The sequence below is a fragment of the Solanum tuberosum genome, unplaced genomic scaffold (genome assembly GCF_000226075.1).
Source record: "Solanum tuberosum cultivar DM 1-3 516 R44 unplaced genomic scaffold, SolTub_3.0 scf00125, whole genome shotgun sequence".
NCBI classification, from domain to species: Eukaryota; Viridiplantae; Streptophyta; class Magnoliopsida; order Solanales; family Solanaceae; genus Solanum; species Solanum tuberosum.
Window position 1 is genome coordinate 1279567 of NW_006239052.1, and position 16215 is coordinate 1295781.

Consider the following 16215-nt stretch of genomic DNA (forward strand, 5'->3'; position numbering starts at 1 on the left):
CCCGCCCATAAACCATAAACCATGCTACAATTTGAACTAGGATTCTTGATGGCATAGATATTCAGTGGATAAATCAAATTGATAAGCATTTAACTTAGAAAAGTTCATATAAAAGCAGATTCACAAAGTTGAAACTTGGGAAGTACAGTCAAAAGATGGATCTGACCTTTATTTGCTTTGAAAATACATTTGAGTGGAAGCAGATATGCCATGTTGAGACATATATACGGCCATGATACAAGAATGACCTTTCGAGAGCACATGAATAACTATGTTCAACAGCCTGAAATAATTACAATGATTAGCAACCGACTCACAACAGTCAAAACTTTCCAACTTAAAGTTCTTACAATCCAAGAGTAATTTATCAGTAAAAAATTAGCTCTTGCCTCATCAGCAGGGAGATCAAATATCGTTTGCAGAGGCCCAGGTTTCTGATGAACTACGGTAGGTCCTTGTTTATCCAAAGTGATCCTTCTACGAGCATTAGCGTGGCCATTCAAACCTCTAAACCAACCAATGAAGAAGGGGGAATAAAGTTATTATCTTCTAGTTACGATGAATATTAATATTTTCATGGAACAGTAATCCACCCGAAGGTTTACGTAAATTTCTCTCGGACGAATCAAGAATCTTCTAACAATAAAAACAAAAATTGATCCTAAAACAAATCCCATGTGACACTTCACAGAGTGTAGTAATGCTCGTAACTTGTAATGTTGCTTTAACTATTTTCTTTTTTCTGAACTATAAGGGGTCGTTTGGTAGTAGGTATTAGGAGAAATAGTCCATGTATTATGTATGGTATTATTTAGTTCTATGTTGGTAGAATTTTTGGGCCTAAGTATAACTAATTCATGGATTAGTTATACACCCTACATGGTATTATAGGATGTATTTCTAATACCTTCCATTTGGTGGTATTAGTAATACATTGGATTTTAATACCGTGGGATTATCTATGTAAAGACAAAAATATCCCTCAAATCATTTTATTTATTTTCTTGATTTTATGTTTTATTTTTGTACTAGAAAATTTATTTAAATAAATTAACTTACACATTTTATTATTTAGAGAGAGTTGTTTGTTAATAAATAAATGCAATATACAATATTTAAAATGTGAGTTCTAATATTTACTAATTGTAAAGGAAAATATATCATCACATAACGTTTGTGATCTTAATTTAATATATTAATTTGTTGATTTATATGTGGTTTCTAATTATTTGTCTTTGGACAATTTATAAATTGCATACATATTAAAACTACAACTTGTAATTTTTGTGTAAATGTAGATGATTTATTCGATTTTACTGTTGTTTACCGTCTTTTCGGTTTTAAAGTAGATGGTTTATCTATTCTAAATTGAAAATTAACGTTTTTTAAGTGATTAATTTATTAAGATAATAATTGTTTACCCTCAAATAATTTAAGATCACAAACGTTATGTGATAATGCGTTATTTTTTTTCCTACCAAACGACCCCTTAGTGTCATCTAAACATAGGAAATGAAGCTAGAATAAATATATCTTATCACATGGTTACCAGTTGATGATTAAAGGATCAGCACTGATGCCTCGCTCTTGATCTTCCCCCTTTTCTCACTAAGTGAGGAGGTGTTTCATTACCTGGTTACTTCTTCCCTATTCCACACTTTCCTTTCCAACCTACCTGTTGTAAACATGATATACTAAACATCTATCACTTGTGTAGTATCACATCCATATCCTTTCAAACTATTAAAACATGAGAGGTACAGGAGAGGAAGTACTCTCCCCTAAATTCCTATAATCTAGAACTATGTTACTGAAAGATATTGTTGAATGCTAATCGCTAACAGGCATAAGCTATCCAGAATGGACCCAAGGTCCCCAAACAATTAAAATTACTTATAAAGGAGCTGGTCATGGTACATTTTATTCTATGCACAAACTCATGTTTCACGATTGTACTACAGTCTCAAGCTACAACATGCTTTATAATAGCTCACATAAGAAGCAAAATTTTAGGAGGGTGGGAGAAAGTAAGATTAGTTAACTGTTTTGTTTTCTTCATTGCCACGATGATACACATTCTTGATAGGAAACACTATCATAAAATTCCTAATTGCACGTAAATACCAACTCAACTCGTAGTAAGAGTATGTACATGCTGATGTTGCCACCGTGGACCAAAAACAAGGAACCCTATGAGAGGAAGAATAGCTTATTATGTATTCTAATAACTGACACTAGTCTCATAAACAACAGTCAAAATTCAAATAAGAAATAGCCTAAGGCACTACCAATAGGGGGAGAAAAGCAGCACCTTAAAGATTTGACATTGAGTTTTGATGTTTTAATATGAAGATAAACCTGAAAAAGAAGAATGATAACGGCCATAATTTTGTAAAAGCTAACCTCTAAAACAACCAAAGAGAAAACGTTGCGTTTATTGAAAGCAAAGAGGTAGTAATCAAATATTACCTGTCCTGATGAACTGTCCAAGGTATGCCATTCCGCATCAGTTTGACCTTCATTTTCAACAGGTATCATCACTGAACCAAGAACAGCATTTTTCCAAATTATATCCCAGTCATATACTGTCACATTAATCTGTCATACAATCAAGTAAATGAATTATTATGAAAGAAAATAAAAACATGAAGCCAATGCAATATTAAATGTTAAAATACATCAAAGAAAATCTGAAGAGGATTACAGAACACACATTGCACTAAGTTTGTGCTTTTTGTCAAAAAAAATTCTGGATAGCTACCTCTACTGGAAGCTCATCAACAGAGAAGTTGAACTCCTCCCCCCACATAGGATTTCTTGAACCAGGAACCATTGAACTGCAACACTAAGAAGAGTATAACTTGTGTATAATACAAGAGCGATAAGCATCTGAACATATTGTATCACAATTTTCTGGAACTCCCCAAGCCTCGTCACAGATATTGTTGACAACAATCCACTAAAAATAAGGTTATCTCACAGTTGACCTTGACTTCAACTACCAATATACATCTAATGGAGAAAAAGACCGTCTCAATATTAAGACTAACCAACAACATAAATATAAAAAGTTGTTTATCTGTTCTCTCCTTTATATTATGTCAAAAGGAGTTCATCTAATTTGGACACTATTATGAGCGTCATCATAGTTGAACATACTATTGTTTATTCCCATAAGAATAAATTGATAAGAATTCAAAGATCACAAGTACCTAAAACACAATCATATCTGGTAGAAGTCTAGACTAGCATGCACTACCAATAAAAGGAAAGTGATTAAGATGAATAAAAAGGTTCTCAAATTTCTCTCTAGATTGACCAAAATAAAAGAGGCATCCTTGTCTAAGCAAAACTGAATATCAATCATAATGGAACAAATCAACACCAGTAATGTTTTATCATCTATTATACATAAGAGTATAAAGATATATATCCTTTGAACAACATTATGACAAATGTGGTATTTGATGATGCAAGTTGGTCATATAATCAACAATAATAGAAAACCATATGCATAACTACACCTAGACAAGACAAACTATTTATACCACCAACCCAAGACAATAGGATAATAAAATAGACATAATCACCTAAATCTCTTTTGTGAGCCACAACTGATGATTGCATATGGATCTGAAGTCCCATTCAAATTAGCAGCAGTAAGATTTTTAGCAGCTAACAATTCAACCTGAAATATAAGAAAGAGTAGCAGTCAACTACAAGTTGCAGATATAGGCCATCACATGAATAATTAGTGCAATTAACACTTCAAGTTACAGTAATGTTGTACAACACCAAATCTAGATATATGAGCTATAAATGCATCAACATGGAATACAAATATACCTTGATTACATAGGCAGAAGTAGTTTGAGGATCTCCTTTTAACTGGCTCATCTACAAAATAAGTGCACAACTGCATGTCAAAGAAGTGGAAAATTACATGATGAAAACGAAACATAAGTTTATAAATTCTCAATGAAGGGAGAATTTTCTTTCTAAGAACGTGGAAAATTCCTACTAGTTACGGACCATTGAGGATTCTTGAGAAGCTTAACATATACTCTGTGTTGCCGAACAGATAATAATCAGGTACAGTTAGCCTTCACGAATGGTACAGTATTATAACTAATAATTAGTTGCATGCCAATTGATAAGTTTCTTATGAAAACTCTCCATAGAGAACTAATGACTATGCTCAAGCTGTATAATTTGTTTGACTTGGAAAGAATATTCTCAGTAAGATTTGATAATAACAGTAAGATTTCATATATTCAAAATGCATATAATCATGCATTTGCTCCTTGGTTCCTTTCCCTGAACTACATAACAAACTATGGATGCTTTTCAAGATTAAGCTAAGTATAAATAAAAAACTGCGAGAAATATTATATTCTCCAAAGCTTAATTACATAGTTCCGTTAACTTCTGATATTGGTCATTCTAAATCATGATTAATGAAAATTAGGCCATGCAAAATCAAATTTCAGCTTATCATTTAATCGATAATCACACCTGACGATTTAGATCAACTCTACAAGTGATTTATTTTTTAATTTAAAATTTTAGTAAATATCATCACACCTTTATCGAGAACGCTTGACCAGTGATCTACTACTTCATATTCCAAACTCTTAAGTCCCCTTCCTAATTGGAATATAATTTCAGTCCTCACTTAAACTAAACTCAATTTTTATTTAAAACAGGATAGTAATACAGGGAGATACATAATTTTGAAATAGTGAAAATAAAATATTATGTACGTATGTGTGGGTGTATATATATAGTAGACTGTACTTACACTAGCCCTACATGCTGGATCATCCTCCACTTTCTCACTTCTGACAGCACGAGAACGGCCAACCCGAGGGCGATAATGAACTATATCACCTCCGCCGAGGTTGAAGAACCAGCAAGAGAGGATGACGAAGGACGCGGCGGCGACGGCGACTTGCACCTCCCACCACGACGGCAAGAAAAACTCCAACGCCGCCTCCACTATCATCTATTCCTCCAAATTACACCGAAAAATAAAATGCAGAAAGAGAAAATAATAAGAAAAACTCTGCGCAGCTATAACAATATAGTGGTCCAAAACCATAATTTAGAGCAGAGACATGAGAACATTCTTCTTCTCTCTGTGAATAAACAATAAACAGAGTCGGTGTGTGTGAGAGAGAAAGACGCAAAAAAGGGGAAAAAGGGAGGGAGCGTGGAAGCGTGATTATAAATACAGAAAAGAAAATGACGATTTTAGCCCTGTTGCTTTTTTGGACATTATACTGGTGTTTAGCGGAAGGTTTAATGAGAGTTTAGGGGTATTATGGAGATTTGAAAACTTCTAACGACTATAAAATATTACGGGAATGGTCGGATGATTCAAATAGAATGTTGCTATCCACGTGAGTTTCTGCGGAATTCCAACTTTTGTCATTCGTTAGCATTTAAATTATGGTTAAATAAATAAATAAAAAAGTTGAAGGCGAATCAATTTAATGATATTATTTTTAATATAAATAATGTAATTTTATCGAAGGAATTGAAAAGAATCTTTGAGCTCTATCTAGCTCTGCCCCAGGCTTATAAAGGGGTTAAAAAGGGTGTGTTAAGAAGTTTGTGGGAATATTATTAATTACACACTACGTTAAATTTTGTGAATAAAAAAGTTATTACAAAAAGAAAGGGTGATATTTATTTATTTTTGTGATTTGTTTAATCTGATTAACAACCAAAACAATGTTATATTGGATAATATAATAATAAAATAAAAACGTAGGAAAAGGAAAAGCATAGGAGGAGGTGCGAACAATGATGGCTAGGAGAGAATAATCATGATGGCACGGCGCACAGCTTAAAAGGGTTACTATTAACTTATTTTATCAACATGTGGATCCAGATTCACAATTTAATATTAATGAGTTCAATTATTTCAGTTTCTTAGATTGAAAGTTTGTGTGATTGAATTTTTTTATTCTATTTTTAAAAGGAAAATAAGATCTACGTATATTTTATCTTTTCACACTCCACTTCATGAAATCATATGGGGGTATGTTATCGCTGAAATATAAGTTTTAAATTTAGTAATTTTGAAAAAATAATAAATTATGTCTACCCAAACACAATATATCGAGAAGTAGGCAAAAATCAAATTTTCTTTATCTTCAAAATCCATTATGTACGCTAAGAAAAAATGGCGTGAATTCTTTGAGATTTAAGAGCCTGTTTAGTTCATTTTCGAAATTAATTACAGGATGAGTTTATCTCAAGATTAGTTATCCTCGAATTGTATTATTACTTTTATTCTAATTTAAAGGTGAAATAACGAATAAGTTTTGGGGATTGAAAAGGCAGGAATCAACTTGTTTTGCATTAATGGGACTTTGAGAGACGTCTTTTCTTTCCCTTATCAAGCAAGTCACACCTAATCGCTTTTGATGTCATCTTGATAGCTGGGACTGAATGTCTCATCATAGTCTATATTGCTGGTGGTAGCCTTTGGCTACCAAAATGAATCATGCTTTAATTTTAAAAGAGCAAGTAACATAACAAATCATAAATTGTGAGATTCAATTAGTTTGATATGTCAAGATTCATAACATCATTACATAAATCGCCTCCTTAAAAAACAAATAAAGCTAGATAGCATATCATTTGTAATGGCTCAATCCCTCTATAATAGATATTGGTGCACATCCCCCTTTCTTTGATGTTATAACAAACCAACAGAAAAATGTAGAAGCAGACTGAACAAATAACACATACCAGAGCACCTAATAGCATTATTAGATTAGGCTTACACTCTCGCCCTAAAGAAGGTCGCCTCTGGTAGTGGTAAGAACATAAGCATATGGATGAATATAATAGCACGAGACACTACAGAAACAAAGAGTAGTGCCAATTGAGAACCTTCATGTTACAAGCAGTTTCAAGGAAGCTTCAATTTTGCAGGGGAAAAAACAGGCCAAAGGACACCAATATGAGTAGACGTACTAAATTTTCGCAAACACAAACACCAAAAGATACGCTAATCAGTCTTGTTCCGTTATCGCTAAGAATATCATAATGTAACTTGTAGCAACCAAATATTTATCTTTGCACACATAGTTGCACATACAAAAATAACCTGGTGAAACCAAAAATAGGATAAATTGGAGGCCTAAATTTTAATTATTTTTTTTATATTTGAGATTCAAGTTATTCTTTCTTTTTAATAAAAAAGTTTTATTTTTTATGGTCTTAAACTAAAGATATATATATATATCAAAATATTTTTTAATCTTGTGATCTTAAACATATCATGTGGAAGTTAAATTTAAAAATTAATCCATAAAAAAGAAACATTCTTTAATGGTTCGAAACAAACTAAAAAAAATGATAACTAAATTAAAAAATATAGTATATATATTTTTTTGTTAAAAAAGGCTTATAATAATCTTATTATTACTAAAAAATTAGGCCCTTAGATTTTGGGGCCTAAGGCATATGCCGCATTTTCAGGGTATCATGCCCAATATTGCTGGGTTGACAAGAAAACACAAAAAGCAGCCAGAACCTGAATGCATATTTCATTTTCATCCCCCACACATAACTATAGTTCTCTATATTGAAGGATAAAAAAAATGTTTGCAAATTTCTAATCTACATCCCATAATGCACTAAAAAATCAACTTGAATCCCCATTAAAGGCTAAAGAGATGAACTATGCATAGAAAGATGGGAAAATTCTCAAACATAGTAGAGCATTTCCAGGACATCTAAACAAGATAACATGACAAGACTCCCTAGCCACTTAATTATCATAAATGCAGAACATCAGCAAAAGTCAAATACACTTGGGTAAGAACCTCCATAGGAGAAACCAACAGAAACATTGGCGGGTATTAATTAAAAAAGAAGATGATGAAGCAACACGTCCAAACCGATGCCCTGTGCATTGCTCCAATTTCCAGAACACATCACTTTTCCCAAATAATAACAAGAGAATGTATGAACAAATGTACCTGCAGAATCCAAAATTAACTCCAAACACGATCGAGCAATGCTAAATTCCACACCTTCCCCCAAACAGATCTATAATTATCAAGTAGAGCAGAAATAATCACATGACCAAACCTCTCACCAAAAATAACACTTGTAACTTCCAAGTTCCAACACATGAAATCATGTTCGAGTAAATGGTTAACCAACATCCCACAATGTAGAGGAAAAATACATCACAGATCCCAAGAAGAACAAAAAAGTCAAAGCTCAAAATCACCACTCGGGGAAACCAAAGACAATAGGGATTGTATTATGTTATTTGTGTTGAGAATTCTGATTTACTACATGGGTGCATTCATCCATCGGACTCCAACAACAGCGATGTTTCTACCTAGATTCAGCAACAACAACATCCTAAAGAGCTAGATTTTTCGGGCCGAGTTGTACTTCACAAACCTTGGCTTCAACGAAAATGGTTGGCTTCCACTTCTTTCATTCTACCTTGATGATGAAAGCTTATTTCAGAACAAGCTAATTTTGACCTCTCCTATGTGGTTTGCGAGCTATTGCATAGGAGCGGGGGGTTTTACCCTGTGCTCACCCAAAGGGTAGCGGCTGCGGGTTTCCCTTGTCATAAAAAAAAAAAGAACATGCTAATTTTGGACTGGAAGCATTTCAAGGGTAAATTTGCTCAGCAGTTTCAACAACAAACCAACAACAATGTAGTGGGGCGTCTAGCTAATTCATCACAGGTTCATTTTTTACTGCATTAATTCTGTCTCTATAGTGTCACAATCAGCAATGGTGTCTCCCAATCATTTTTTGGCATCATCTGCCCTTGATTCTGCCTATGAAACTGGCAATTCAAAGGCGGGGCATGTGCTTGATAAATTGTCAGAGACGTATAAAAATGTGGATTCCTTGGCATTGATTACTGGAGTCTGGAAGTAATATTGAGACTAAAACTCTTGAAAGCAGGGACTCACCTCATACTAGAACTGCAAAGTCAATAGAGGGAGTAAATTTGGTATCAGGATCTTTTTTTCAATGCTGAAAATAAGGCTTTCGATGAAATGTCACACACAACAGTGAGCTCTGAAATTCATGATCTTAACACTATTGTCCACAAGGGAGAAAAACTTTGCAACTACAGTGCAACGATAGCTTCTGTGAAGATGTCAGCTTGAATACCAAGGTACCTGTGATGTTAGATTATACGAAAGAATCTAATAGTGAGGAGGACAATCCACGAGATAATGTAGCTTTGTTTGATAAATGTCCTAAATGGGATACATTGGGTTTTTTCGGTTGCTTTTTCTAGCCACTATAATGTTGAATGTGAGTACGCAAATTATTGCAATCGAATATCCATTTAATGGTGTCTTACTCTTATGGGATCAGACTATTCCTTGTTTACATAATTCTCTTGAAGAAATGTGTGGGGGTAAACAAACTAGAGTGTTGCCTTAGCTTGACTTTAGCTTACACAAATGCAATTGTGTCGATATTGGGCAGGAGTGCAATCTTCTGAGTTTCTTGTCGTCTAACTCGAGAGGGTGTGGTAGTGAGGAGAAAATGGAGGAAGTACTCCAGGTAAATTGTTGTAAGTTCCTCCAAGCAGTGACTATATACTTGAGTTGTTAGGCTCTTGTTTGCTATGTTTGGTCTAGTTCTTAAAGCAAGGTGACTTCGTCTTATATTCTCTTTGATCCTGGTCCTTATCTTGATTATGTCCCCATCTATGCAATAGACTCTAATTTTGGAGACGGGAAATCTATGGAGGAGGGTGCTGTGACAGTACTATTTGAACGTCCAGGTGTGAAGTTTCCTATTGGGAAAATCATATAGGTTTGATGAGGTTTATAATAAAGTTCAGCTTGTCTGTCTGTCAATCTGCATTTGGCATATCCCATGACTATGTGACCATCTCCTAGTTCCAAAAGCCCAAGCCTAGTGCAAATATAGCAGGTTAAGCTACGTATAATAGACCCTTCTCCGAACCAGCACATAGATGACGCCCTTTTTTCGAGTTTTTATCCTAAATTCATCCTCCTAATTAGTCATGTATAAAATACACAATCATGACTTGAAAGGGAGATTAAAAAATAAGTACCAACAGGTTCATTTTTATTGCCAAGCACTGTGTTTTTCCTATGGCCTTAACACAATTGCAAAAAGAAAAATAACCAAGACTCTAGTGAAGTAGCTTTAAACTTCCCTGCAGAGACTTCATACCATACCCTCAAAGTTCCTTAATATAAATCTAAGGCAAATTTAATGATCAGAATTTCCCTCCAACACAAGTGCATCCATATCTTAATCTCTTTCCTCCAATTTTCTAATCCGCGGAGCCAGTCCACATACATAATCTTGAGTTCTGCATCTTTCACCAGAAAGATGCAGTACAAAACCAGTCCACTAGCACCGAAATCTGCCTCAAAAAGATACACCAAGACTAGTATGAGTACAAAATCATAAATACTCTGTAGGCATCATAGGCCGACCTAAGGCTAGGCAACGGACCGGGTAGTTCCGGTACGATGATCTTTGGGACGGAATGGGACACCGTGAACCGGTACTCAGAACGGAACGGTATCACGATTTGATACCGGTATATCGGTACCGGTTTATCCCGGTTAATTCCGATTCCGTTCAGGTCTGGTCCGGACTTCCGGTTAATTATTTTTTATTAATTAATTTTTATTTTATATTGGGAGGGCCTGCCACGCAGCACAGCAGCACCAATAGGAGGTCAAAGCTGCTAAGTGCACAACAATTGGATTGATATTTTTTTAATTTGTGTCATTGTTTTATACTTTTATTTTTATTTAATTTTTTAAAATTACAAACTTAAGTTACATAAATTACAAGTTTTAAGTATAACTTATAACATATTAATAAGCTACACCTATCCCCACTTTTGTTATTATTGACTGAGATGAAAATAAAATAATACTCCACAAATGATCTAAGGGCAAACATAGAAGACCTTAGCTACTTAAATTAGATAGAAACTCACAAATCAGAGAGGAAGAATAAAGAAAATAATGACTACCTCCTCAGAATTGATACTTGCCCTCCTCCTTTTTTCGGGCTTGGGACCGGCTGTGACTTGACAGGCGGAGTTAAAAGTGTTTCACATAAAAACAATCACCAAGAATGCGTATACTATGACTACTGAGCAACAAAACAAAAACAAAACAAAATGCAGCTCTACCAATAATCCAAGGACAAACATAAAAGACCATAGAATTACCTAAAAACTCTCAGATCAAAGGAAATAATTTCCTACTAACAAAATCAAGGACATACACACTCGGACAACAAGTAATGAAAGCAATAAAGAAACATGCAAAACTGATTTTCTCCATGTAATGGAAAATTCCAAGAACTTGTACCCTGTGCAAATACTAGCATCTATTTCATCAAAGTCCAATTCTAACAACATAACAACCAAGACAATACCGCCACACGGCCCAAGATAGAAACCTGAAAAATAATAGACAAACACAGAACAAAGGAAAGCAACATCAATATAGATCAACTAGGAAAGATGGTATCACATTACACCTGGAACCAAATGAAGAAAGCAGCTCCGGACATCAACTCTATATATAAAGCAACTACTTGGAAAACTGATGACAAACACAAAAAAGAACATGAACCTAAAAAAGATGTCAAAGCACATAGATTGCTAATCTGTAAATAGAAGACCTAAGCAAGCTGTGTGCAAACCAAAATCTAATACCTTTTTCACGTAGAAAAAAATCATGGAATAAAGGAGGATAAGAACCCGTATCCCGTAAGGAACTGTATGTCATCATACGCATTCAAAATGGAGCATATCAAACCTAGCCAGAATTCAAAGAAAATGTGGAATGGACACTATAAACGTAAAAGCCACTTCCCTGAAAGTGATGAACTATGCGCAAAAAGATGAAAAAATTCTAAAACATAATAGCATTTCCACAGCAACTGAACAAGATAACATGACAAAACTCCCTAGCCATTTAATCACCATAAATGCAGAGCATCAGCAAAAGCCAAATACCAGAACTGCCTTTATTTCTCATGAACATGAAGGCATAGGGAAATTGAACGATCCTACCCAAAATCCTAATTCACTAAAAATATATCATATCACAAATGCATTACCATAATACCAAAACCAATAGGAACGAATTACAAATAGAAGGATAAAAAAAACCAAACCACAACAGCTACCAATCACTCTTGCTTAGAACTTTTTTTTAAAAAAAAATCTCTTGCTTAGAACTATATTCATTGATGCAACTGAATTCACAACTGGTCAAAGGTTGAATCCACAACCAACCCACCCACAGACCTACTCTCCCTCCGAGATTAACATCATAGTGTCCTCGTTATAGACTAGATCAAATAGATTACAAACTAAATGACTACATGCCAGTTCACAGTAACAAGAACAGCTAGGAACATTCAAGAACGAAATGACAAGAAAAGTTAAATTAAAAACCACAAGAGGACTCCCATTTTATTTTGAGCAACGGTTAGTTCGCACCAAGGAAAATGTAGTACATCATTAACAGGACACCAGTGCACTGCTTAAATTTTCAGAACACATCACTTTGCCCAAATCATAAAAAGAGATCATATAAATAGAATGTACCTACGCACCCCAAAAAGAATTCCAAACACAATCAGATCTATAATTATCAAGCTGATCAGTAACAATCACATTAATAAACCGAGTTTGTTGTCAAAAACATCCTTCGATTATACCCTGAACTTAACAGGAAAATATAGTACATCATTAACAGGACACTGCTCAAATTTCCAAAACACATCACTTTCCCCAAATCATAAAAAGAGAACGCATAAACAGTATGTACCTACGCACCCCAAAAAGAATTCCAAACACAATCAGATCTATAATTATCAAGCTGACCAGTAACAATCACATGAATAAATCGAGTTTGCTGCCAAAAACATCCTTCGATTATACCCTAAATTTCACAGGAAAATATAGTACATCATTAACAGGACACTGCTCAAATTTCCAGAACACATCACTTTCCCCAAATCATAAAAAGAGAAAGTATAAACAAAAAGTACCTACGCGCACCAAAAAGAATTCCAAACACAATCAGATCTATAATTATCAAGCTAATCAGTAACAATCACATGAATAAATCGAGTTTGTTGCCAAAAACACCCTTCGATTATACCCTAAACTTAACAGGAAAATGTAGTACATCATTAACAGGACACCAGTGCACTGCTCAAATTTTCAGAACACATCACTTTCCCCAAATCATAAAAAGAGAAAGTATAAACAAAATGTACCTACGCACCCCAAAAAGAATTTCAAACACAATCAGATCTATAATTATCAAGCTAATCAGTAACAATCACATGAATAAATCGAGTTTGTTGCCAAAAACACCCTTCGATTATACCCTAAACTTAACAGGAAAATGTAGTACATCATTAACAGGACACCAGTGCACTGCTCAAATTTCCAGAAGACATCACTTTCCCCAAATCATAAAAAGAGAAAGTATAAACAAAAAGTACCTACGCGCACCAAAAAGAATTCCAAACACAATCAGATCTATAATTATCAAGCTAATCAGTAACAATCACATGAATAAATCGAGTTTGTTGCCAAAAACACCCTTCGATTATACCCTAAACTTAACAGGAAAATGTAGTACATCATTAACAGGACACCAGTGCACTGCTCAAATTTCCAGAAGACATCACTTTCCCCAAATCATAAAAAGAGAACGCATAAACAGTATGTACCTACGCACCCCAAATAGAATTCCAAACACAATCAGATCTATAATTATCAAGCTGATCAGTAAAAATCACACGAATAAACCAAGTTTGTTGCCTAAAACATCCATCAATTATACTATAAACTTAACAGGTAAATGTAGTACATCATTAATAGGACACCAGTGCACTGCTCAAATTTCCAGAACACATCACTTTACCCAATCACAAAAAGAGAACGTACTAACAAAATGTACCTACGCACCCCAAAAAGAATTCCAAACGCAATCAAGAAGTTCTAAATTTCATAACTTCACCAATCAGATCTATAATTATCAAGCTGATCAGTAACAATCACACGAATAAACCGAGTTTGTTGCAAAAAACATCCTTCAATCATACCCTAAACTTAACAGGAAAATGTAGTACATCATTATTAGGACACTAGTGCAGTGCTCAAATGTCCAGAACACATCACTTCCCCAAATCATAAAAAGAGAAAGTATAAACAGGATGTACCTACGCACCATAAAAAGAATTCCAAACACAATCAGATCTATAATTATCAAGCTGACCAGTAACAATCACATGAATAAATCGAGTTTGCTGCCAAAAACATCCTTCGATTATACCCTAAACTTAACAGGAAAATGCAGTACATCATTAACAGGACACCAGTGCACTGCTCAGATTTCCAGAACACATCACTTTCCCCAAATCATAAAAAGAGAACGCATAAACAGTATGTACCTACGCACCCCAAATAGAATTCCAAACACAATCAGATCTATAATTATCAAGCTGACCAGTAACAATCACATGAATAAATCGAGTTTGCTGCCAAAAACATCCTTCGATTATACCCTGAACTTAACAGGAAAATATAGTACATCATTAACAGGACACTGCTCAAATTTCCAAAACACATCACTTTCCCCAAATCATAAAAAGAGAAAGTATAAACAAAAAGTACCTACGCGCACCAAAAAGAATTCCAAACACAATCAGATCTATAATTATCAAGCTAATCAGTAACAATCACATGAATAAATCGAGTTTGCTGCCAAAAACATCCTTCGATTATACCCTGAACTTAACAGGAAAATATAGTACATCATTAACAGGACACTGCTCAAATTTCCAAAACACATCACTTTCCCCAAATCATAAAAAGAGAAAGTATAAACAAAAAGTACCTACGCGCACCAAAAAGAATTCCAAACACAATCAGATCTATAATTATCAAGCTAATCAGTAACAATCACATGAATAAATCGAGTTTGTTGCCAAAAACATCCTTCAATTATACCCTAAACTTAAAGTACATCCTTATGTTATTATAATGAACAGAAAATATCCCTCAATTATTCAAAAAATGGCAAGATTCATCCTTATGTTAGTTTCTATCAAGAAATAACTGCTTAGCCTACAATCACCTATGATGTTCGCTCTCATCCCTCTCTTTTAGCTGATTGATAGGTAATTCTAATTAAAGTGGACAGATTAGGAAGGAGTTCTTTATCATCAACTTCATCGTAGCAGCACGAGTGGTTCCATAGTAGATGAAAACAAAAAATATTTCAAGTAAATTATTTCTCAGCTCTATATGATTATTAATCGGATAAATGCAGAACTATTATTTGAAAGATGTACAGTTTCTCCTTCATTTCCATGAAAAATGAGGGAATTTGAAGTATGAACTTTAGTCTATTATTCTTAGTAGATTCAATAAGAGTATCAATTTATGTTTTAAAGTTAAAACATAACTCTAAAACGAAATGAAAATGGGGACACGGAAATTGGAATGTCTCCACAATTTTGCTCCACGAAATTGGCAGTGGAAGGGCATCTTTATCCAGATTTTTTAGAGTTACATAAATAGGAAAGTTACAAATTCTCACACTCTTGACATCTTGACACGCGCGTACTCCTTGTGGAATCGACCCCAACCTTTGTTGGGTTTATTATTGATCTAATCTAATTGAGTTTCAAAGATAAGTTAGATTGACTTTGATTAACTAAAAAAGTGACACATAAAGAACACTGCTACCCTATGCACAGTAAATCCAACTAATATAACTAAAAATTACCAAATATCAGCTTATAGAAGGATGAAAAGAACAAAACATGAAATTCATGGTTTAAAGTTGTTAGTTTATTGACCAACACTAACAAAAGGATGAATCATATCATTTTAAAGATAATTAAAGGATGTTCTTTTGTTTACTATGATAATAAAAGGATGTTCCTTAAATTCAGGGTATGATAATAGAAGGACATAATGAATCAACCACAAGGCCAAGCCATGAGAGAGAAAGAGAGAAGAAGAAGAGAAAGCGTTGAAAACATACCTGCTGAGATCGTGAAGTAGAGGACTGAAGAAGAAAGAAAAAGAAAAGAAGAAGATGAAGAAGTTCTGAAAACATACCTGCTGAGATCATGAAGCAGATCAGAGGACTGAAGAAGAAAGAAGAA

At 34.2% G+C, this 16215-nt stretch overlaps 1 protein-coding gene and 1 long non-coding RNA gene across 3 annotated transcripts in view; both read right to left on the reverse strand.

Annotated features, from left to right (window-relative positions):
- The window catches only part of LOC102582876 (C2 and GRAM domain-containing protein At1g03370), a 16391-nt gene extending 11043 nt beyond the window's left edge, over positions 1-5348 (reverse strand). The window contains exons 1-8 of one of the 2 annotated variants that reach the window (XM_006350671.2): positions 4802-5348; positions 3847-3897; positions 3591-3688; positions 2762-2837; positions 2470-2598; positions 2312-2358; positions 390-507; positions 167-283 (exon numbers count right to left, since the gene is read on the reverse strand). In XM_006350671.2, the coding sequence (XP_006350733.1) occupies positions 167-283; positions 390-507; positions 2312-2358; positions 2470-2598; positions 2762-2837; positions 3591-3688; positions 3847-3897; positions 4802-5005 (840 nt within the window). In that variant the 5' untranslated portion in view covers positions 5006-5348. Of the gene's footprint in view, positions 1-166; positions 284-389; positions 508-2311; positions 2359-2469; positions 2599-2761; positions 2838-3590; positions 3689-3846; positions 3917-4801 lie in introns of both variants that reach the window. The other variant, XM_015310176.1, reaches the window with a different exon arrangement.
- A 3297-nt stretch (positions 5349-8645) lies between these two features.
- On the reverse strand, positions 8646-16209 carry LOC107061255 (uncharacterized). Its single transcript, XR_001473887.1, has 2 exons — positions 16169-16209; positions 8646-9179 (listed from the first exon to the last, which is right to left on the reverse strand). It is a non-coding gene; the product is annotated as an uncharacterized lncRNA (long non-coding RNA).
- Between the last annotated feature and the right edge of the window lie 6 nt (positions 16210-16215).